The following is a 24,006-nucleotide window of genomic DNA, read 5'->3' as shown; positions in this document are numbered from 1 at the left end:
ACTGCAACACCTGTCACATGATACAGCTTAACTAGGTTGCAAGGTACTTTCTAAAACTAGAAAATCTGTTAGCCCTCAAAGTATTAATCATCTTGAAAGTTTAGTCGAATGTATGATTGATGCTATTGTTTGCAGTATGGTAATTCTACTGGTGTTCTTCTGCCTACTCAAACTCTGCTCGTCATACTCTGGCAAATCATGCGTCACCCATAAGCACTGGATCAGTTTCCATATGTATATAGAGAACACTTAGCTTTGCCACTCCACCACCATTCTTAACTCCATAACTATCACTGTCTAGCTATCTGGCAACATTAAGTTGCTGATATGCTAGAACTTTCTCCAACTACTGGCAAGACCAAAGTCATCCTGTTTAGCTCGTGAGAAGTTTGACACCCTAGTGTGAAATCTATTCCCCTTACCAGGCTTCTTGCTCAGGCTAATCCAACATTGCACAATGTTGCGGTCCTGATAAGCTGAGCCTCAAACCTCCCACATCAAGCCCATTATCACCAAAATTACCTGTTTCCACCGACATAATCTTGCTTTTTTCAGTCCCTAACTCATTCCCACTATGGCTGAAACCCTCATCCGCATACTCTTCAATGCTCATTTCGACCATGGCTCCCTTCTACACAAACTTCTATCTTATCTCATAGCAAGTTTTAAATAGAGATACGCTCTAAAGTAAATGTAACATTTCACAATCATTCTTGCTATTCCTAACACCTAACTCTTCAAGAATAGTATGAAATATTCAAATCAACTTATTAAAGCCCAGTTGATACACACAAATAAAATGATTGCTGAAAGTTAGATCACATGAACCAATACAAATTAAATTACTATGAGACTATTAAAATCGACATTCGCTATACCCCACTTCTTAAAATATTTAGTGGATATAAAAGATGCTTTTTGGATGCTACGTCCAGAGTACTTGAGTTGCTGATTTAAAAAAAAGACTTGGATGAGGCTCAAAGGTAAATAAAACCAAAAGTATGTCCACCTTCAAAACGCACGTGGCTATTTGAAACAACAGCTTCCGTGATACCATATTTTATTGCAGACGTTAGTGAAAATCCAACTGCAAAAACTTGAGCTTCTTCCAGTGCCCGGCTATGGATACAGTTACACTGCAGAGGGCAAGCCAGAAATTAAATATAGCCTCACCGAGAAAAGTGGAACTGCCTGTCTTGTGCACTGCAGTAGTCTGTCCACAGAATCTGGATCTGCAGGATTAAACACCTGCTCCAAATCTGCCTGTTCAGCCACCAACTCGACCAGCTGTTGTCGACCACTCACTGTCTGAAGGTTCTTCAGGCCAGACAGAATCTTCATGAATAAAACAAACTCCTCTCCTGTAACATCATCCAGTACCTAAAAACAAAATAAATGCATATATATGGGATAAATGTTTCTCCCTCCAAATTACATTCCTGCACTGGTGGTGGGGGGGTGGTGGTGGGGGGATGGAATGACAACTGCGCAAAGATTTCTCCATTGTGTATTTGAAATTTTGACTTCCTATATTTGATCTAGTCCTTTCTAAGTACTATAGTAACAGCTTAAAATAAAATAAAAAGTAACAACCTGAATAAAGTTATTTGGTTTATTTCCAGAAAGTGAATTCACAAGCCTACTTTGGTTTGACTTTTTTTTTTAAAAGTTTGTTTATTTTAAAAACATTGCAGTAATTTGTAAAAAGTATGTGGATGATATTAAAAACTATGTGGGCATTTTTGGATTGAGGAAACATGCCGTGTCACTGCAGTTGTACATGATGCACATGAGGAAATGGGCTTGATAGGACGAATGATCTTTTTCCATTTGATGTTAAAAATCTTTTTTGCTTGCTAACAAATATTTTCTACTCTTCGATGTTGCCACTTTAGTACAGCCACAGAATGCTGTGATCCTGCTCAAAGTAGAGTTCTGCAGATGAGTACTTAAGTGCACATGCAGATCTTTGCTCACTGGCATTTGCTGGTGACATTTCTAATGTTAGAAACTAAAATGTTCTGTTTGCTTCGTCCCAATATTAGCAATTTAAATATGCTCCACATCGCACCAGTTGAGGTTACATCTCAAGCTGAACTGATGCAGTGGGACACCACCTCTTTTGGGTCGAAGTGTCAAGCAGGCAGTTCAGTTGAGAGCTGGAAATTTTACAACATATTTAAGAGAAATTCCATAAAAAGAAGTTTGGACCAGGAAATTGATCAGAGCTGTTCCCACTCCACTGACATACCTTTACTGGAAGCGCGCCAGAAACCCTGTTTACATGCATAAATAGGATTTCAGCTACACTTCAGCAGCAAAGTGGGAGCAGCTCTGAGGAATTTCCCAGCCTTTGTGTGATCACATCTTAATGTAATTCTGACTCAACCACTACATTAGCAATTTTTTCAGACAGCATTTTCCCCAAAGACACATTTTCCTCTGACTGGAAGAACAAGAGGCAGCTGGACTCTACTGCACACTGAATTTGGCAGCACAAGAGAGAAAAAGTGATCCCGACAAAATTAAAAATCCCCAAATGATTGCTAACCACTATGGCTTACAACCTGGAAGACCAGTGCTTCAAGGTTGTAAACCAATTCCAGTCTATAATATTATTTTGCATTCAGTTCTCGAAAATGCCCTGTACCATCTCCTCTCTTCATAACAATACTGGTCGGTGTCTGTATCCATATAATTCAGTGCCTTCAAGGTAAATAACTATCGAAGCACTCAAATGACCAACTTCAAAGTGCTGACTCTCAAGATTAAACCCTGTAATTTTTAACACCAGATAATCCAGCTCAGAACCAACAATTTAGTTTAATAACTTTATTGACCAGCACTCCAAAATACAGAAAGGGCATATAATTAATCAATCCGGGAACACAAGTACAATGTTTTCAGCACACTATTTTGTGGTGCCTGTTCTATCGTAACAGTCAACATGCTACTCAACTAGGCTTACTTTAACTACAACCACAAAACCATATTATTCCCCTGTCTCACTGATCTTCTTTGAATAATGCCGTGGGATCTTTTACATCCACCCGAGACAGATTACAGAGAGTATTTAATCATTTAAATATAAATAAAGTTAGAATTTGCCCAACAGCAATTTATAAATTTTATTTCACTTACCTTTTTAGACTCCACAAAGATGTATTCTTCTACTTCTTTGGTCATTACTTCCTCTGGTAGTGCCTTCAGTTTTGTGGAAAGGAACTTTATGGCGCGTTCTCGCACAATGTCCTCCCCTTGTATTATCTGTGTGAAAAGACCACCTAAGGTTCCTTTTGGTGAAGAGGAAAATTAAAAATGAAGCTAATTTTAAATTTAGTGTGCACATACTGGTATGAAGGTTTGCAAGAAGAAGCACAAATGTTGACCCATGATAACCATGTGATTCAAAAACACACTTGTGCACCTGACATTTCAGAATGGCCACAACTTTCTGTACTGGTCCATTGAGCATTAACAGCCTTTGATAATCAGGTATAAAATGACAATTTTACACACATTCTGACATTACACTTACAAATGCACTTATGTCAACAGCCACAACTTGTTTAAGTCTAGTTAAGAGACTTTAAAAAAAAATGGCATGGATTTTGCGATGGTAATCCCAGCAAAACTGTCAGCGTTCGTCGTCATTACCCCAGTGAAACTGACTGCAACTTCAGGATTGAGCGCATGCGCAGAAATCCTCAAGTGCGATCAGTCATTCCCTGCTCTGCCACAGGTTGCGCTGTGGAACTCCCCTGACCATCAGTTGAAATCACATACAAGGACGAAAACTTTCCCTTCCATGATGGAATAATGCGGTTAGAAATCCCCTAAAACATTAAGCCTTGTTGAAAGAGGTGTAACTGGGTTCTTAATAGCATACTGACTTAACAATCGTTCTGGCCCTGAAAAACGAATTTTATATTTGTGGAATGTCAAATTTTTGCATTAATATAATTAAGAATGACACTTAAAATTTAAAAAAAAAAAAAAGTTTATTTATGATATTTCGGTTTCTACCTTAATGCTATGTTTATGTCCCAATCTTTATTTTGCTCTCTGCAAAATTTATAAAAAGTAAATTAGAATCTGTTCATTTTACTTCCTGGGTTGCTGTTTGTGAAATTCCTTCAATGTGCTTGGCTGCTTAGCCAGGTTGATGGCATCACTGTTGCTGGACGCGGCGGACTTGCTCGATTTGACGCCAGATTCAAAGAAAGGTCAGGAGAGCTGAAATTCATTCCACACTAGATCTTTGTGGGCACCTTTCTTCACCGCTGACTGCAAATTCCAGGCCAATATATCTCTTCTTCAACCCTTCCAAGTGTTTCTCAAGTGTTATTAGCCGTTACAATTATGTCAATTTGTTTTTACTTTTAGGTTTTGCTTTTTTCCTTCTCCCCGTCATGTCAATTTCCCTGACCATTTTCTATTTCCAGTCTTTACAAAAAGTACTACTGTACAACAATGTATTGTGACAAACACTAGCTAGATCAAATAATATATGCATCCCTCCAACTTTAGTCATTATGACTATTTTAAATAAAGCATAGACTTTAACACACTAAGTAGTTTTTCAATTTTGTCTGTCTTTTCAAAACAAAATGCAAGTAATGCTCTCCAGGTTCGCCAGTTAGTGTTTTAAATGAGTGACAATATAAAATTAAAATGAAGTACTTAATTTTTGTAACTTATCTAGCCAAGTGTGTTTCAAAACAGCTAACCCTCTTTCACAGTATATATCATAGTAAGTTTATCCAAGAAACATGTCTACATGTGATCAAAATAGTCACAATAATTAGGAAGAAGATGGCAGTTACCTTTGGCGTCAATCTTGAATATACATATTAATGCATTATTAACCAAGTTGAACTCCGCACTATCATCTGGAAAAAAAAGTGGGAATGCTTGTAATTCAGAGCTGAAAGTAACTAGTTATGGTAACTACATCCAGATTTGCCACTCATCAGTTAACTTTAATTTGCTTATAACAGATTGCAGAAAGAAGGGCTTGGTTTAACTGCCCTCAATTGCTACTGATTTAAAAAAAATGCTAGATTAGAAATTGAGTTTGTGCAGCAAAATAATTGATCATGTATTCTTCAAAATACTAAGCAGCCAGGCCGCAAATTAAATAACTTCAAAAGGCACAAAGAGGTTTGGTGCACATACAACTATCCATGATACTGCACTGATTAAAGCTAGTATAAGTTCACTGAAACTGATGCCACTAGTTAGAGGAATATGACAGCTGAAATAGATTCCTCAAACACAGATGCTTAGAGTTAACTATCTCTGAATGCTGAACTAACAAAAAGCAGCTTTATATTTAGGCAAGGAGCTAACAACCTCTTTCCCCAGACACAAAGGGCATCCTTCACATTCAAACAAAGCTGCTAACCACCCACAGAATTTAAAACAGTGATTGCCTGTTCCAACAGAATCACAGCTTCTGGTGTGACAGCAATGCCAAATGATTAACTTTTGTCTCTTGCCCATGATCAGATTTTACTGTTAATAACAGCTGCATTGACAAAGTCTTTTGTCACTTGATGATGAATTCAAATTGAATTAATAAATTGAGTCATTTATGAACTGGCACCAAACAAAATTACATTACATAAGAAATAGGAGCAGTAGGCCATTTGGCCTCTTGAGCCTGCACCTCCATTCAATAAGATCAAGGCTGATCTGATCCTGGCCTCAACTCCACTTCCCCACCTCCTCCCCATAACCCCGGACTCCCTTATCATTCAAAAATCTGTCTATCTCCAGTTTAAATATATTCAAAGACCCAGCCTTCACAGTTCCCTGGAGTAGAGAAGTCCAAAGATTCACAACCCTCAGAAGAAATTCCCTCATTTCTGCCTTAAATGGGCGACCCTTATTCTGAAACTATGCCCTCTAGTTCTAGATTCCCCCATTGTCTCTGCATCTACCCTGTCAAGCCCCCTCAGAATCTTGTATGTTTCAATAAGATCATTTCTCATTCTTCTAAACTCCAATGAGTATAGGCCCAACTTTTCTTCATATGACAACACCTTCATCTCAGGAATCAACCTAGTGAATCTTCTCTGAACTGCCTCCACTGCAAGTATATCCTTCCTTAAATAAGAAGAACACAGTACTCCAGGTGTGGTCTTACCAACGCTCTGTACAGTTGGAGCAGGACTTCCCTGCTTTTAAACTTCATCCCCCTTGCAATAAAGGCCAACATTCCATTTACCTTCCTGATTACTTGCTGTACCTGCATGCTATCTTTGTGTTTCATGTACAAGAACCACCAGGTCCCTCTGTACTGCCGCATTTTGTAATCTTTCACCATTTAAATAATAATTTGCTTTTTTATTTTTCCTACCAAAGTGGATAACCTCACACTTTCCCACATTATACTCCATCTGCCAAATTTTTGCCCACTCACTGAGCCCATCTATATCCCTTTGTAGATTCTTTGTGTCCTCTCACAACTTGCTTTCCCACCTATCTTTGTATTTTCAGCAAATTTGGCTATGTTACACTCATCTGAGTCATTAATATAAATTGTAAATAGTTGAGGCCTCAGCACTGATCCCTGTGGCACCCCACTAGTTACCGTTTGCCAACCTGAAAATTGGCAGGTTAAAACTACCGGCTGTGGTAAAGACCGAATTTAGTCACTGATGTTCTTCAGGAAAGGTGACCTACTACCGCTACTCACTCTTTCCTACGTGACTCCAATCCTGCAGTGTGGTTCAGTCTTAATGCCCTCTAAAGTGGCCTAGTAAACATCTCAAGTGCAAGATCACTGAAAAGGCTCACCTTCTCAGCACCTTACCAGCATTCCCCACATCCCAAGAATAAATAAAAATCCACAGATAGTGGGAATCCAAGATCAGGCTATTCAAATATCCCAATTAGCCTAGATGTACCAAGTCAACAGTAAATCGGACTGATACAAATATCTCAAATAGTTATTAAAAATCCAACAGATATTAAAACAAGTCTTTATAGAATTTTAAATATAACAAATCTTCCTCTCCATCACACATGGTGTGGGTAGCACTCTTATCTCAGTCAGAAGGTTATTGGTTCAAGTTCCACTACAGAGACTGGAGCACAAAAAACTAGGCTGAATCTCCAGTGCAGTACTGAGGGAGTGCTGCACTGTCGGAGGTGCTGTCTTTTGGATAAGACGTTAAACCGAGGTCCCGTCTACTCTCTCAGTTGGTTGTAAAAGATCCCATGGCACTACTTCAAAGAGCAGGAGTTATCCCCGGTGTCCTGGCCAATATTTATCTCTCAATCAACATTAAAACAGATTATCTGGTCATTATCACATTGCTGTTTGTGGGAGCTGTGCGCAAATTGGCTGCCGCGTTTCCTACATTACAACAGTGACTACACTTTAAAAAGTATTTAATTGGTTGTAAAGCGCTTTGGGACATCCTGTGGTCATGAAAGGCACTATACAAGTTCGTTCTATGGACTATCAATTTTTGTTGCTTATTCGAAGTGTCACTTAATCAGCATTAACTGTGCCTCACTTTTACTACTGTTTATTGACCTGTTTTGAGTTCCAAGGTGTATTGTATACTCACTATATAAACAGAAAATACATTTGGGAAATAATCTGACACAATACACATTCAACTGGTGGAATATTGTTATGCACGTGTGGCAACAGGTGCTGAAACATATACTCTAAATGTTCACTCTAAACTAATTACTTTTTCTAATTAGTTACATATATAAAAACATTTGACGGTGTGCTCTTTCTAAATCAAGCACTTGCTCTTTTTCTATCTTTCAACTACTGATTGCTGTTCACTATTTTGTTCTACTTCTACTGCTTTATCTGTCATGTTTAGATTATTCTGATTCATACTGACATGGATTCAGTCAAAATTTGGCATCCCAAAGAAATCTGATGCCCCAGTAACTAGTTTCTGCTGGTATCCAGCTCCTGCCATCTGTTCTCAATCATAGTAATTAGTGCCTCCACTTCTTCCAGCAAGAAATTCTTGGTCCGCGTTGCATCTTGTACTGCTGCAGCTGCGATTTTTCCAATGCTCCCACACACACAGCACTCCTCCTCTCTCACACGCACACACAACTGGCTCTTTAAAAATGGCCGATTGCCAAATCCGAGCTGTACTGAGCATGCGCGTTCATTGGAGCCCCGTCAAAAACAAAGTTTTTTTCCATGCGCATAAAGCACAGCTTTGTTTTTTGGCGCAAGACAGCAGGCTCCACCCCCCGAGGCGACTGGACACACTGCGCAGCTCCAAATTCGATTTATTGATCGGGAAAACTTTGGAAAAATATTTATGCCGCATTTCTGGCCTAGAAAACCCGGTGTATCTCTGGCAATATGCCAGAAAACGGGCTTGGGGAAAATTGAGCCCTATGTGCTGACATTTTGTTAGTTGTGATGCACAAATTGTATATTGATCCCCCTTATTGATTAGGCTACACTTAGAATACTGCGTCCAATTTTGGGCACCGTGCTTTAGGAAGGATGTTAAGGCCACGAAGAGGATACAGAAGAGATTCACTAAGATAACTGGGATAAGAGGCTTTATCTATAAAGAGAGACTGATAACCCCGGGCTCTTTTCATTAGAGTAGAGGTTAAGAAATCTGATGGAGATGTTCAGAATTATGAAGGATTTTGTCGAGGTAAATAGGCAGCAACTATTTTCACTTGTTGGCGAGTTGGTAACTAAAGGCGACGAATTTAAGTTGATTAAAAAAATGGAAGCAAGTGTTTGGAATATTGTGTTTGACCAACTTGATTGAGTTTTTTGATTAGGTAACAGAGAGGATGGATGAGGGCAATGCAGTTGATGTTGTGTATATAGATTTTCAAAAGGCATTTGATAAAGTACCAAATATTAGGCTTGTTGTCAAAATTGAAGCCCTTGGGATAAGAGGCAGTATCAGCATGGATACAAAATTGGCTAAGGGATAGAAAACAGAGTTGTGGTGAATGGCTGTTTTTCGGACTGGATGGAGGTGTACAGTGGAGTTCGCTAAGTTTGAGTATGAGGATCATTGCTGTTTCTGATATACATTATTGCCCTGGACTTCAGGGTACAGGGAAAATGTTTGAAATTTGCAGATGACAGGAAACGTGGGAGTGTAGTAAACAGTGAGGAAGATAGTAAGACTTCAGGAGGACATAGACAGGCTGGTGAAATGGGCAAACACATGGTAGATGGAATTTAATACAGAAAAGTGTGAGGTGATACATTTTGGTAGGAAGAACGAGGAGAGATAATATATGCTAAATGGTACAATTTTAAAGGGGGTGCAAGCAGAGAGACCTGGGGGAAGGCCTTGTGCACAAATCTTTGAAGATGGCAGAGAATGCAGGAAATCTCGGCGGGTCATGCGGCATCTGTGGAAAGAGCAAGGTTGATGTTTCAGATAGATGACCCTTCGTCAGAACCTTCGGGTCGTCGACCTGAAACTTTAACTCTGTTTTTCTCTCCACAGGTGCTGCCTGGCCCGCTGAAATTTCCAGCATTTTTTGTTTTTATTTCTGATTCCAGCATCTGCAGTATTTTGCTTTTGTATTTGTTTGAAGGTGGCAGGACAGGTTAACAAAGCAGTTAATAAAGAATATGGGATCATGGGCTTTATAAATAGAGGCATAGAGCACAAAAGCCAGGTGGTTATGCCAAACTTATATAAAACACTAGGTCGGATCCAGCTGGAGTATTGTGTCCAGTTCTGAGCACTACACTTTAGGAAGGATGTGAAGGTGTTGGAGAGGGTACACAAGAGATTTACTAGAATGGTTCCAGGGATGAGGGATTACACTTATTAGGATTGACTGGAGAAGTTGAGGCTCTCCTCAGAGTTGAGATGGCCAAGATGAGATTTGATCGAGGTGTTTAAAATAGTGAAGGGTTTAGATAGAGTAAATAAAGGGAAACTGTTTCTAGTAGCTGAATGGTCAATAACCAGAGGGCACAGATTTAAGGTGATTGGCAAAAGAACCAGACGACATGAAGAAAAACATTTTTATTCAACGCGTGCTTAAGATTTGGAATGCACTGCCTGATCGAATGGTGGATACAGATTCAATAACAACTTTCAAAAGGGAATTGAATAAATACTTGAAGGGATATGGGGAAAGAGGGGGAGTGGGACTAACAGGATTGCTCTTCGAAAGAGCCGGCACAGACCCGATGGGCCAAATGGCCTTCTGTTGCTGCACGATTCTATGATATGATTCTATGATATGATTCTATGATATGATTCTATGATTGCCATTTTCCACACACTTTGCCCAAGTTCACAGGATAAAAGTGAAATCTGGCAAGTGTAGAAAAGTCATTTCATACGACACAAAGAATATTTACAATTAAAAGATAGTTCTTGTGGGAAGTAATACAATAAACAAAATTATTTACTTCAACAACAAGATCTTTTAGTCACTAAAGTGGAAAATCTGAACAGTAGCAGAGGAAGAAGTAAAGCTCAATTGAGTCTGAATCCCACCTCATCACAAAATAAATACATACCAGTTTGTAAAAGCTGTGTTAATATATCTGCAACTCTTGGAAGGTTTTCACCTGTTGCAAACTGAGGCAGCTCCTTAATGGCTTGACGGCGAATCTAAAAAAAAAAGCCAGCATCTTAAGTTTTACATCTTTTTGCAATTATGTCAAAGTTCACATTTTGCAGGCATTCTTACATGTTTGTCTGACAAACATTAAACAGCTATCAGCATTAATATTCCTCAGCATCGAGCATACAGAAAGCAATGCATTGAAAGTTGTAAGTTATTAAAACAAATTGAATAAAACAAAACTTGTGCCAACCAGGACTACTGAAAATCGAGAGAAAAAAAAACAGGACCACCAGCCTCCTTCCTTCTTTCTCCCTGCACCAACTCCTCCACCTCCATACCCCACATACCAACCAAAAGTTCAGATTGCAGAAACAGAAACTGAAGATAGCCCTTACAGAAAGATCTTCATCCTCACAGAGATCCAACTGAGCATTGATAGCACTATCTGCCAGCTCTGGAAAATGTTTGAAGAACTTTGGAATAAACTGCGCTGCCAATCTTTTCTCCTTGGCTCCGCTCTTCACACCATCCAGAATAGCCTGATAAGAATCTTTGTACTGCAAAAAAAATTTTACATGTCAGAATTTGATCTAAAACCCTTATTAAAATATTCAGATAATTCAGTTCTGTAAAGATCATTTTCGTTTCAAAGCTTAGGATACTCCTCACATGAAAACCATAAACATTCAGAAGGCTCTATTAGAGATGGAGGAGCAAGACAGAATGTGTAAGTATAACTAGTGCCAGGTGTGTCACTGATAATGTACTAGAAAAATAATCAAATCTGCACGGTTCAAAGTTCTGAGATATAACTACAACATAGCTTTGTACATTTGAAGATGGATAACACAAACTATTTGTTGAAGAAATATACTGTACGTTGGACTTGGTTCAAACAAACGTCTCCTAAACACAGCCATTTTACAAATGCTTATATTGCAAATCATTTAATAATTCAGCAAAATCAATCCGATTTACAACACTTGTAAGTGATAATAAGATGCAGCAAATGACGATACAGGCAACTCTCAATTATCTGCACACGGATGCAACAGGAAACTGTTGCAACGGCATTTAAAATTCCATGTGTGCGTGCTGTTGCAGCTGCTGTCTCTCGCGGCCGCCGCTGACAACGGAGTCCTTGTGGCCTTGGAAGGCATCGGGCCGATGCGTTCGGAGTCCTTTTGACCCGGGAAGGCATCGGGCCGCTGACGTCCGAGTCCTTTCGGCCAGGAAAGGCAGCGTGCTCTGGAACCCCGGAGCTAGACAATCTCCTCCTCAAAGCCACCTGCACACATGCTGGTAATGTCCATACTTAACTGCCTTGTTACTGTTTGTAGCTGATTGCACAGTATTTATTCATTGAAGTTTTAACTTTATGTCAACTCGCTCTAACGGAGAAATCATTTACCCGGCATAGCCCAATCTCCGAGGGACCTGGCTAATCGAGAGTTGCGTGTATTAAGTGTTCTGAATGCTCAAAAATATCACTGGTGATAATTTTATGCCAGAGCCAATTATAAGTGACTACTGTACTATGCCATGTATATTAATGTACATAAGGAAATAAAATGTTCTTTTAAACCAGTCACAAAGTATTTTTTTCTTAAAACAAGCACGTTGATATTTCATATAGCTTATCTGCACAAAAAAGTATCATTTTAGATGCCGTACGACAAATGGATTTAAAAATTTAACTATTTTCCCAAAATATCCCTATATAGTGACACAATATATAATCTTCCGCCATACATATACCATACTATTGGATGACAAAGCAGAATGGTCCAACTGTAGCCATCTGATCAGTATGGGAAAGGATCTTCTCCCCAATCAACCTGGCTGAGCTTAGACAATTGAAACTTTATCTCCTCTGGCAAACTGAAAGTAAATACTGTTTAGCACTACAATTGGAATTCACGCCTTCCAGTGTCAAATCCAGTAACTACAGAACTTAACAATTCTATTATTAAAAGATATCTAATAACCAATTTTAGAAAAAGTCAGAAGCTCTAAACAGGCATTTTCAGAAATTGAATGAAAAATTAAATCTACCCCATCAAAGAGGGGAGATCCCAAGGCTCCTCACACAATAGTACCTATCCACTTCCTAGGTAACATCTCAAAATTGGCTAACTCTAAATTGCAAACAACTCTAGTGAGGAATCCAAAAGCCTCTTCTTGCTTGTGTATTTTGCTGTATTTCTTTTTATATTTGTTCAAGGGGTGCGGGCGTCACTGGCAAGACCAGCATTTATTGCCCATCCCTAATTGCTCTTGAACTGCTGCAATCCATGTGAAGGTACTCCCACAGTGCTAAGAGGAAGTTTCAGGATTTTGACCCAGTGATGATGAAGGAATGGCAATATACTTCCAAGTCAGGATGATATGTGACTTGAAGGGGAACTTGGAGGTGGTAGTGTTCCCATGCAGCTGCTGCCCTTGTGCTTCGAGGTGGTAGAGGTCACCGGTTTGGGAGGTGCTGCCGAAGAAGCCTTGGCGAGTTGCTGCTGTGTATCTTGTAGATGGTACACACTGCAGCCATGGTACGCTGGTGGTGGAGGGAATGAATGTTTGAAGTTGGTAGATGGTGTACCAATCAAGTGGGCTGCTTTGACCTGGATGGTGTCGAGCTTCTCAAGTGTTGTTGGAGCTGCATTCATTCACGCAAGTGGAAAGTATTCGATCACAGTCATGACTTGCGCCTTGTAGATGGTGGAAAGGCTTTAAGACAGGAGGTGAGACACTCGCCAGAGAATACCCAGCCTCTGACCTGCGCTTGTTGCCACAGTATGTGTGTGGCTGGTCCAGTTAAATTTCCTGTCAATGATGACCCCCAAGATGTTGATAGTGGGGGATTCGACGATGATAATGCCATTGAATATTAGGGGGCGGTGGTTGGACTCTTTCTCGTTGGAGATAGTCATTGTGTGGTGCGAATGTTGCTTGCCACTTATGAGCCCATGCCTGAATGTCATCTGGATTTTGCTGCATGCAGGCATGGACGGCTTCATTATCTGGAGAGTTGCAAATGGCATTGAACACTGTGCAATCATCAGCGAACATCCCCACTTCTGACCTTATAATGGAGGGAAGGTCATTGATGAAGCAGCTGAAGATGGTTGGGCCTAGGACACGGCCCCGAGGAACTCCTGCAGCGATGTCCTGGGGCTGTGATGATTGATCCCCAACCACCACAACCATTTTCCTTTGTGGTAGGTATGACTCCAGCCAGTGGAGAGTTTTCCCCATGATTCCCATTGACTTCAGTTTTACCAGGGCTCCTTGATGCCACACTCGGTCAAATGCTGCCTTGATGTCAAGGGCAGTCACTCTCACCTCACCTCTGGAATTCACCTCTTTTGTCCATGTTTGGTCCAAGGCTATAATAAGGTCTGGAGCCAAGTGGTCCTGACGGAACCTAAACTGGGCATTGGTGTGCAAGTGCCGCTTGATAGTGCTGTTGACGACACCTTTCATCACTTTGCTGATGATTGAGAATAGATTGATGGGGCGGTAATTCACCGGATTGGATTTGTCCTGCTTTTTTGAGGACAGGACATACCTGGGCAGTTTTCCACATTGTCAGATAAATGCCAATGCTGTTGCTGTACAGGAACTGCTTGGCAAGAGGTACGGCTAGTTCTGGAGCACAAGTCTTCAGCACCGTAGCCGGGATGTTGTCGGGGCCCATAGCCTTTGCCGTATCCAGTGCGCTCAGCCATTTCTCGATTGCATGTGGAGTGAAGACTGGCTTCTTTCATGGTTGGGACCTCAGGAGGAGGCCGATATGGATCATCCATTCGGCACTTCTAGCTTTAGTTGGTTACAAACACTTCAGCCTTGTCATTTGAACTCAATTGAGGATGGGGATATTCATGAAGCCTCCACCTCCCATTAGTTGTTTAATAGTCCAACACCATTTATGACTGGATGCAGCAGGACGAGGGCTTTGATCTGATCTATTGATTGTGGAATCGCTTAGCCCTGTCTATACATGCTGGTTCCGCTGTTTAGCATGCGTGTAGTCGTGTTGCAGTTTCCCCAGGTTGGCACCTCATTTTTAGGTATGCCTGGTACTGCTCCTGGCATGCTGTCCTACACTCCTCATTGAACCAGGGCTGGTCCCCTGGCTGCTTGATAATGGTAGTGAGGGATATGCCGGGCCATGAGGTTACATATTATGGTGGAACACAATTCTGCTGCTGCTGATGGCCCACAGCGCCACATGAATGCCCAGTTTTGAGCTGCTAGATCTGTTCTGAATCTATCCCATTTATCACGGCGGTAGTACCACTCAACACAATATTTTTCTTCTATCTCATTTTAGACTTTATGACTGAAAGCATCAAGCATGCTGACACAGAAAATAAATCAAGCTTCTTTCAGCATTGTGTTATACTTATACCATGTCTTCTCCTCCTCCTAACACTGAAATCAGAGGCAAATTCACATCTTGATGTTCTGTGGTACACAAGATAAGAGGAGGGGAAAGAGAAGAATAGGATGGAGTGCAGTTAAGTAAATTCTCACACTGCACCACCACTTCTTCATATAACATAATTTTACACCAAAATATGATTTGTATAATAAAGTTAAATAGGAACACTGCTTTAAATTTAATGGGAACTTTCTACATTACCTAAATATTACATATTGGGGTTCAGGATCCAGATATTATAATTATATTACATGGTCAAGAAGCAAAGATTAGGCCATTCTCCTTGAAACTAGTTTATAGTAAAGCCTTTTGAAAGGCATGACAGATGACCCTCAGGTTGCATCCCCATTACTTCTTGTAGGAATGTGTCCAGTTTGGATCTCAAGGGTAGATAGGGAGTACTGACGACAGAGGGTAGTTGAGAGGTTGGGGAGTTAGGGATAACTAGTAGTTGGGAAACATAGTGCAGATTAGCAGGCACGAGACGACATTCAATAATGAGAGCTCAGGGGGAGGCAAAGTAGTATTTTCTCCTCAAAGTTTCCTTACACACTAGCTAGCACATGTATAGCTAGCTCAATTTTCATGAATTAGATAGTTTACATTTTCTACCCATCAACAAAACAGGTAGTGGCACTGAATGTGCTTGTGTTCACAAAAGTTGTAAGAATAACATGACTATAGGTGCACTCTGGCTCACTCAGCCTATCTTGTTTTTAAACCTTTGGCCATTAAATTAAAAATGAAACCATTATTATTAATAAACTTTAGCTGAAAAAGTCATCCAGCAATTTGTTTTTAAATAACTTATAAATCTAAAAAAAATCTATTTACACCAGGAGCGGATATATTCTCAGTTATGGGCTGCACTGTTACTTGCACTGAGGCAATTCTACTGATGGATATAAGAGGAAAATTCTGCAATGCTCACCACTGCACCATCGTATTGAAGCCAACGGTGATCGCTCTGGCTCAAAAATCAGCTTCAAAGCCCAAAAGGCTCGCGAGAACCTAAATCCTTCATATAACATTAGTTAAAGCTACACAGATATACAAGAGACAGCTTTATAGCCAAGTTGTTTTCAAACATGTAATTAATGTCAGAAACCTTATTTTAGCCCATACTCATCTTCTTAAAATCAAAACAATGTATCAAAACAATGTATGGCTCTCTTCACACCCCTGCTCCCACACAAAAGGTTTTCTGAGCTTTTGATTGGTTCACCGTCTACTTTATTTTATTGGTACATTTTCCAGGTGATTTAGAATTATGAAGGACCTTCGAAGTTAGCTTTTATTGTTGTTTAAGAACCCAAATTTTTGAGCACTTTTCACTATTTATTTTTAGCATCAGAAACTGAGAGAAATTAGGGGGAAAAATTAGAGCCCCAAAAAAACAAGGTAAATTCAGAGAAAAATCAGTAAACCCCAATAAATCAAGCTCTAGACTAACTATTACCAAACAATTCATACACAGCACTTTTATGGCCCCAAGAGAGCGTCAGCTGTGGCTCAGTTTGTAGCACCCTCACCTGAGTCAGTTGGTTGTGGGTTCAAGTCTCACTCCAGACACGAGCACAAAAATCAAGGCATTTGGATGAGACGTTAAACCGAGGCGCCCCCATCTGCTCTCTCAGGTAGATGCAAAAGATCCCATGGCACTATTTCAGAAGAGCAGGGGGGGGTTATCCTCAGGGTCCTGGCCAATATTTATACCTCAATCAACATCACTAAAAACAGATCATTTGTCATTATCACATTGCTGTGTGTGGGAGCTTGCTGTGCGCAAATAGAAATGCAAGTCTTTCCTTTTCTTTTTCAATGGCGGATTCAATATAATTGGGGCAGAAATTCTTCTGGGGATCTTCCCACAAGCAATTGCTTCCTCGCTGGAGATTCTTTACGAATTTACCTGGTGGTCTAGGAGGCGCCCTGATTTACGATGGGGAGGCCTTCTCCTCCCGCGCTGTGAAGCACGCTCCCGTCCAGAAGGTTCCAACGCAGAAGATGCAGTTACGTGCGATTGCTCAGCCAATCAGGTAGGTAGTTCACAGATTCCCATTAAAAGCACTGAGACGCGCGTATCTATGAGTTCTCAGTGCTATTAATGGGAACAAAACCAATCACACAAAATAATAAAAAATAAAACAGACCACACATTTAAAATTAATTGAAATTAAAGTTATTATGTCTTATCGAAATAAAATATTTTCCTGATTTTTAAAAAAGTTTTTTAAATTATGGTTAAATATAAGTTTACCGTAGTGGGGAGGGTTTTTAAACAAACTATGCGTTTATAATTTTATTTTACAATTGTTTTTGTGTTTTAAAAAACACTTGCGCCTGTAAAAGCAGGCGCAAGATTTTTTGAGGACATTTGCTGGGCAAGATATGGGTAAATAGCTCAATCTTGCCTGGACAAATGTCCTCACTCCGGATCTGTCATCCTCGCTCCCGATCTGGCTACGATCTGTCAAGCTCAAGCATTGCGTGCTGAAAAATCAACTTTTCCAATGCCTTCCCGGGTCAGTAGAAACTTCGTACGGACCAGGGACGTCGGAATTTCTACGCCAATATGCGTTTCCATAGTCACCAAATCCCATGATCTACTTGTCACATCTGTAGTAGTAGAATGAATGAAAAAAATATGTAACATACACACACTAGTGGATCCCCTATGGCATTTCTCATGGTAAATCGGATGATATGCCGCTTCATAATGATAGAAGTATTAGAGCAGGAAATGCAGAATCTATTAATCTGGTTAGAAGGTGGAGCTGTACTCAAGCTAACCTGTCTCTCTAAGGCCAGAAAATAGAATTGCTATTAGTAAGCAGTCTATGATCATTCGGACTGGTTCTTTGGACAGAGAACTTTGCAGATTGGATAATGCTGGCAAATTTCAGGGTGCAACTCTAGAAGCATCAAGCTTTTTAAAGATTGTTTTGTATCTGTAAATGTGATGCCTGAAATGTGCAGATGCACAATTTGTAATACATTACCAATGGAACCCTATTTTATAAGGACAGATTTATACCGTATAATGTAAAATATATTATTCTGTTAAGATGGAGGCGTGACATTTTAAGGCATCAGTAGCTCAGGTCAGGGAACTTTGGTAATTGTAAAGTGTTGGTCAAATTAAGCTCCACGATAAAATAACTGTTATCCTGTCGCATCAACTTTTATGAAAAAGTTTTGCATCTGTAACCAAGTGCAATGTCTGCACATGCCAATATACCATCTTCAATTTATTGTTCACAGCAAGTTATAGAATGCGCTGTTTTCTAAGAAAAGGAGCACTACGCCCTCCAAAGCACATTGGTCTCGTACCAGAATAACACAGATATGCATCACCGAATCTACAAGGTGTAACTGCACTGTACTCTTGAAATTAATGTCTGGGTGAAAGATAGATTTGATTGGTTTTGTGTTTTTAAAAAAAAAGTTAAGGCCACACAGTCTAATTTTTAAATAAAGAAGCTGAAATGAATCAAAATTTAGTCAAGGCACGTTGAACATTGGAAAGCACAGGTCAGAAGCAGCCAGCATTAATTCACTGGCTTTTTCTCTTTCAGAAATACTGCGGTACAAAGTGTGACATCCAGTTTTTATCACATATAACATATCTATAATATATTAAATCTTAAATCTAATGCGATTCCTGTCTACAAAATCTTACTTTGCGGTGAAATTTTATTACAGCATGTGTCAACTTTACCCCATTCTAAATTAGCAGGTCCACATTTAATAAGACCCATTAGATGAGCGGGCAGGGAATTGGAGCTGAGTCCATGATCAGATCAGCCATGATCATACTGAAAGCAGGCTTGAGAGGCCAAATGGCCTACTCCTGCTCCTATTTCTTATGTTCTTACTACTGTGTCCACTGCACAATAGGAAGGATATTGAGGCTTTGGAGAGGGTACAGATACACCAAGATATTGCCCGGCATGTGGAAATACAAATATAAAGGCTCAAAAAATGTAATTTTTTTTGTTAGAACACCACAAATTACAGGGAGATATGATAACAATATTTAAACTAATGAAAGCATGAGACAAGTAGATAGCAGTGTTTTTAGTAGTTGAGGAATCCAAGAACAAGGGGCTATACACACAAAATAAATGCAAGAGATTTAGAACAGGAAAATTTTCTTTACACGGCTGTGAGACTGTGGAATTCACTTCGTGTGTTAGCGGCTGAGGCAGAAACTGGCAATATTCAAGTTTAGATTGGAGATGTGGATGAAGGAAAAAGAGTTGAGGGGATATACAAACAGGGTGGGTAGCTGTGATTAGAACTATTTGCTTATGTGGGGGGTAAAATGCCGACACAGACTGGTTGGCCTGTATCCGTGTTGTGACTTCTATGTATTTAGAATGGAATCACCTATGTAAACTTAGTTGTCAGGGCAGCTGAGTTCTTTACATGGGTAGAAGTAGCATGCGCACCTGCTCCCGAGCACTGATCAAATTCAGGTCAATGGAGCTGTAACAAAGGCCTGCTAATCCCAGCCAGCAACAACTTGAATTTATACAACACCCTTAACATGGTAAAACATCCCAAGAAGCTTCACAGGAGTGTTATAAAATAAAATTTGACACTGAGGCACATAAGGAGATATTAGGGCAGACTTGGTCAAAAGAGGTAGGGTTTACGGAGCGTCTTAAAGGAGGAAAGACAGATGGAGAGATTTAGGGCTTTGGGCCTTGGCAGCTGAAGGCACGGCCACCAACAGTGGAGCGATTGAAATCAGGGATGCGCAAGAGGCCAGAATTAGAGAAGCGCAGATATCTCGAGGCGGTTGTGGGGCTGGAGGAGATTAGAGAGATAGGGACGGGCAAAGCTCTGGAGGGATTTGAAAACAAGGATGAGAATTTTAAATCAAGGTGATGCTTAATCGGGAGCCAATGCAGGTCAGCGGGCACGGCGGTGATGGGTGAACGGGACTTGGTGCGAGTTAGGACACAGACAGCAGAATTTTGGATGACTTCAAGATGACAGAGGGTAGAACCTGGGAAGCCAGCCAGGAGTGTGTTGGAATAGTCCAGTCCAGAGGTAACAAAGGCATGGATGAAGGTTTCAGCAGCAGCTGAGCTGAGGCAGGGGCGGTGTTGCGGAGATGGAAATAGACGGTTTTAGTGATGGCGTGGATGCGTGGTCAGAAACTCATCTCGGGGTCAAATACGACACCAAGGTTGTGAGCAGTCTGGTTCAGCCTCAGACAGTTACCAGGGAAAGTGATGGAGTCGGCTAGGGAACAGTGTTTGCGGTGGGGACTGAAAACAATAACATAAGAAATAGGAACAGGAGTAGGCCATATGGCCCCTCGAGCCTGCTCCGCCATTCAATCAGATCATGGCTGATCTGATCGTGGACTCAGCTCCCCATAACCCATTATCCCCTCATCATTTAAAAAACTGTATTTCTGTCTTAAATTTGTTCAATGTCCCAGCTTCCACAGCTCTCTGAGGCAGCGAATTCCAGATTTACGACCTTGATGAGGAGAAATTTCTTCTCACTCAGCTTTAAATGGGCGGTCCCCTATTCTAAGATCATACCCTCTAGTTCTAGTCTTCCCCATCAATGGAAACATCCTCTCTGCATCCACCTTGTTAAGCCCCCTCATAATCTTATACGTTTCGATAAGATCACCTCTCATTCTTCTGAATTCCAATGAGTAGAGGCCCAACCTAATCAACCTTTCCTCATCAGTCAATCCCCTCATTTCCAGAATCAACCTAGTGAACCTTTACTGAACTGCCTCCAAAGCAAGTATATCCTTTTGTAAAATAGAAGTCAAAACTGCACGCAGTATTTCAGGTGTGACCTCACCAATATCCTTGTATAGCTGTGGCAAGACTTCTCTGCTTTTATACTCCATCCCCTTTGCAATAAAGGCCAAGATTCTAGTGGCCTTTCTGATCACTTGCTGTACCTGCATACTATCCTTTTGTGTTTCATGCACAAGTACCCCCAGGTCCTGTTGTACTGCAGCACTTTGCAATCTTTCCCTATTTGATTTTTTTCTGCCAAAGTGCATGGCCTCACACTTTCCTACTTTATACTCCATCTACCAAATGGCTTCAGTCTTCCCAATATTTAATTGGAGGAAATTTCTGCTCATGCAGTATTGGATGTTGGACAAGCAGCGTGATAATTTTAGAGACCACGGAGGGGTTGAGAGAAGTGATGACAAGGTAAAGCTAGGTGTTGTTGGCGCTCGTATGGAACTTGATGCTGTGTTTTCAGATGATGTCGCCAAGTGGCAGCATGTAGATGAGAAATAGGAGGGAGCCAAGGATGGATCCTTGGGGGACACCAGAGGAAACTGCGAGAGCAGGGAGAAGCCATTGCAGGTGATTCCCTGGCTACGATTAAAGTGGATATGGAGGACCTATTTCCTTTAGCAGAGAAGTCAATAACCAGGGAGTATCGATTTAAAGTAATTGGTAGGAGGAGTAGAGGGGCATGGAAAACTTTTTTCGCCCAGAGGGTGGTGGGGTCTGGAACTCACTGCCTGACAGGGTAGTAGAGACAGAAACCTTCATCACTTAAAAAAAGTATTCGGGTGAGCACGAAGTGCCGTATCCTACAGGGGTAGGGACCAAGAGCTGGAAAGTGGGATTAGACTGAATAGGCCGGAGCGGACACGATTGGCCGAACAGCCTCCTTCTGCGCCGCAAATTGCTACGAACTGAAGAAACATCGCAGGGTTGGAAAAACTGCTGAACCTCCACTTCCTGCGCGGTTACACAAAGAAAGGCTTGCATTCATGCGATACTTGAACCTATAAATGTCAAAGCTTGCCACACACCTCAGGTCAAATATTTGGCAACGGGCTATTATTTAAGCAGGCGGCTAACGGGAGCATCTTTGACCCGCCTCACCCTGCGTGCAAGGGAACCACCTCTAAACAAGAGAGGGGTGGAGGATTGGAGGACAAACGCGTGGATGGAGCCGGGCCTGGCGAGCAAGTGAAGCCCGAACCGGCGGCGGCAGCTCCCACCGAGCCCGGCCGGTGCCCGCTTATTAAGTTTCAGCCAGCGATCCCGCCACCTCCCCCACTCCGAGGCAAACTGCGCAGCGGAGCCGCTCGCCGCGCACAGGGCCTGCTGGCACCGGCCTCAGGCAAAGCGCGTTTGCCGCTTTACTTGCCGCGCACACACTCACCTGGCCCACATTGTCCGTGGCGTCCGCCAGTATCCCGTAATTGCGGTACAGCTCCTCCACCGTCGTCATTTTTATTTTGTGTGTGTGTGTGTCCCTCCCTGCAGAGCAAGTTAGCCCGCTGATATACCGCCCAGCCGCGAGTGTCGGTGTCCCTGGTCACTGGCGCCGCGATGCCCACTGCTCGCTCCCTCCGCCGCCCGTCAATCAGCACAAAGCCTCGCGACAGCGCCCGCCGCCCGAGCCCGAGTCCACAGCGCCAACTGCCGGCCCGGAGGCCTCACCGGCACCCGCACTTCGTCCTGGCCCCATAGCAACCACTCGCACTCGTCTCGTCAAAAAAAAAGACTTGCATTTCGATCGTTCAAAACAGAAAATGTTGGAAAAACGCAGCGGGTCAGGCAGCATCTGTGGAGAGAGAGAGAGAGAGAAACAGAGTTAACGTTTCAGGTCGATAGAACTGGAAAAGTTCGAGATGTGACGGATTCTTGAGGAAGTGAAAGGGGGAGGGGAGGAAGGAACAAAAAAGGAAGGTCTGTGACAGAGTGGAAGTGGAGCGAGCGAGAGTGATTTAAGAGGCAAAAGGGACGATGGGCAAAAATGAGATGGTAATGGCACAAGTTAAGAAACAACAGATGAGTCTGGAGGGGTGTGAATGGCAGAATCATCACCAGCTGCCATGGGAGAGAGAAAAAAAAGGGACTTTCAGGACCACCAGATGCCCCAAAGCGCTTTACAGCCAATGAAGTAGCCCAGAGGATGGTGGTGGTGGCGGGGTCTGGAACTCAATGCCTGAAAGGATGGTGGAGGCAGAAACCCTCAGATATGTCCTTGAACCTACAAGGCTATAGACCAAGAGCTGGAAAGCGGGATTAGACTGGATGGCTTTTTTTTTTGGCTGGCACAGACATGCTGGGTCGAATGGCCTCCTTTTGTGTTCGATGATTCGAAGTACTTTTTGAAGTGTTGTAATGTAGTAATATTGTAATGTAAACGCGGCAGCTAATGTACACACAGCAAGCTCCCACAAACAGCAATGTGATAATGACCAGACAATCTATTTTTGTTACGTTGATTGAGGGATAAATATTGGCCAGGACACTGAGGATAATGCCCCTGCTCTTCTTCGAAATAGTGTCATAGGAACTTTTACGTCCACTTGAGGTTTTAATGTCTCATCCAAAAGACAGCATCTCCAAAGGTGCAGCACTCCTTCAGCACTGCATTGAAGTGCCAGCCTAGATTTTGTGCTCAAGTTTCCGGATTAAGTCTTGAACCCACAACGTTCGTTCTGATTCAAAGGCGAGTGTGCTACCCACAGAGCCACAGCTGACAAATATAGCGCCTTTAATAGGATAAAACAGCCCAGAAAGCTTCACGGGAGATGTATCATATAAAATTTGACACTGAGCCACATAAGGATAGGTGACGGTAGGTTTTAGAAACATAGAAACATAGAAAATAGGTGCAGGAATAGGCCATTCGGCCCTTCTAGCCTGCACCGCCATTCAATGAGTTCATGGCTGAACATGCAACTTCAATACCCCCTTCCTGCTTTCTCGCCATACCCCTTGATCCCCCTAGTAGTAAGGACTTCATCTAACTCCCTTTTGAATATATTTAGTGAATTGGCCTCAACAACTTGCTGTGGTAGAGAATTCCACAGGTTCATCACTCGCTGGGTGAAGAAGTTTCTCCTCATCTCGGTCCTAAATGGCTTACCCCTTATCCTTAGACTGTGACCCCTGGTTCTGGAATTCTCCAACATTGGGAACATTCTTCCTGCATCTAACCTGTCTGAATCCATCAGAATTTTAAACATTTCT

The 24,006-nt window shown here is 41.7% G+C and overlaps 1 protein-coding gene across 1 annotated transcript in view; it reads right to left on the bottom strand.

Moving 5' to 3' along the window:
• Positions 1-22,423, bottom strand: part of api5 (apoptosis inhibitor 5) — a 47,318-nt gene extending 24,895 nt beyond the window's left edge. The window contains exons 1-6 of the mRNA XM_070899665.1: positions 22,184-22,423; positions 10,962-11,123; positions 10,517-10,610; positions 4,827-4,892; positions 3,142-3,293; positions 1,174-1,380 (exon numbers count right to left, since the gene is read on the bottom strand). Coding sequence (XP_070755766.1) covers positions 1,174-1,380; positions 3,142-3,293; positions 4,827-4,892; positions 10,517-10,610; positions 10,962-11,123; positions 22,184-22,252 — 750 coding nt within the window. The 5' untranslated portion in view covers positions 22,253-22,423. The remainder of the gene's footprint in view (positions 1-1,173; positions 1,381-3,141; positions 3,294-4,826; positions 4,893-10,516; positions 10,611-10,961; positions 11,124-22,183) is intronic.
• Positions 22,424-24,006: the final 1,583 nt, after the last annotated feature.

The sequence above is a fragment of the Pristiophorus japonicus genome, chromosome 14, assembly GCF_044704955.1.
Source record: "Pristiophorus japonicus isolate sPriJap1 chromosome 14, sPriJap1.hap1, whole genome shotgun sequence".
Classification (NCBI taxonomy): domain Eukaryota; kingdom Metazoa; phylum Chordata; class Chondrichthyes; family Pristiophoridae; genus Pristiophorus; species Pristiophorus japonicus.
Note: the sequence above shows the minus strand (reverse complement) of the source record. Positions and strands in the feature narration are given on the sequence as shown.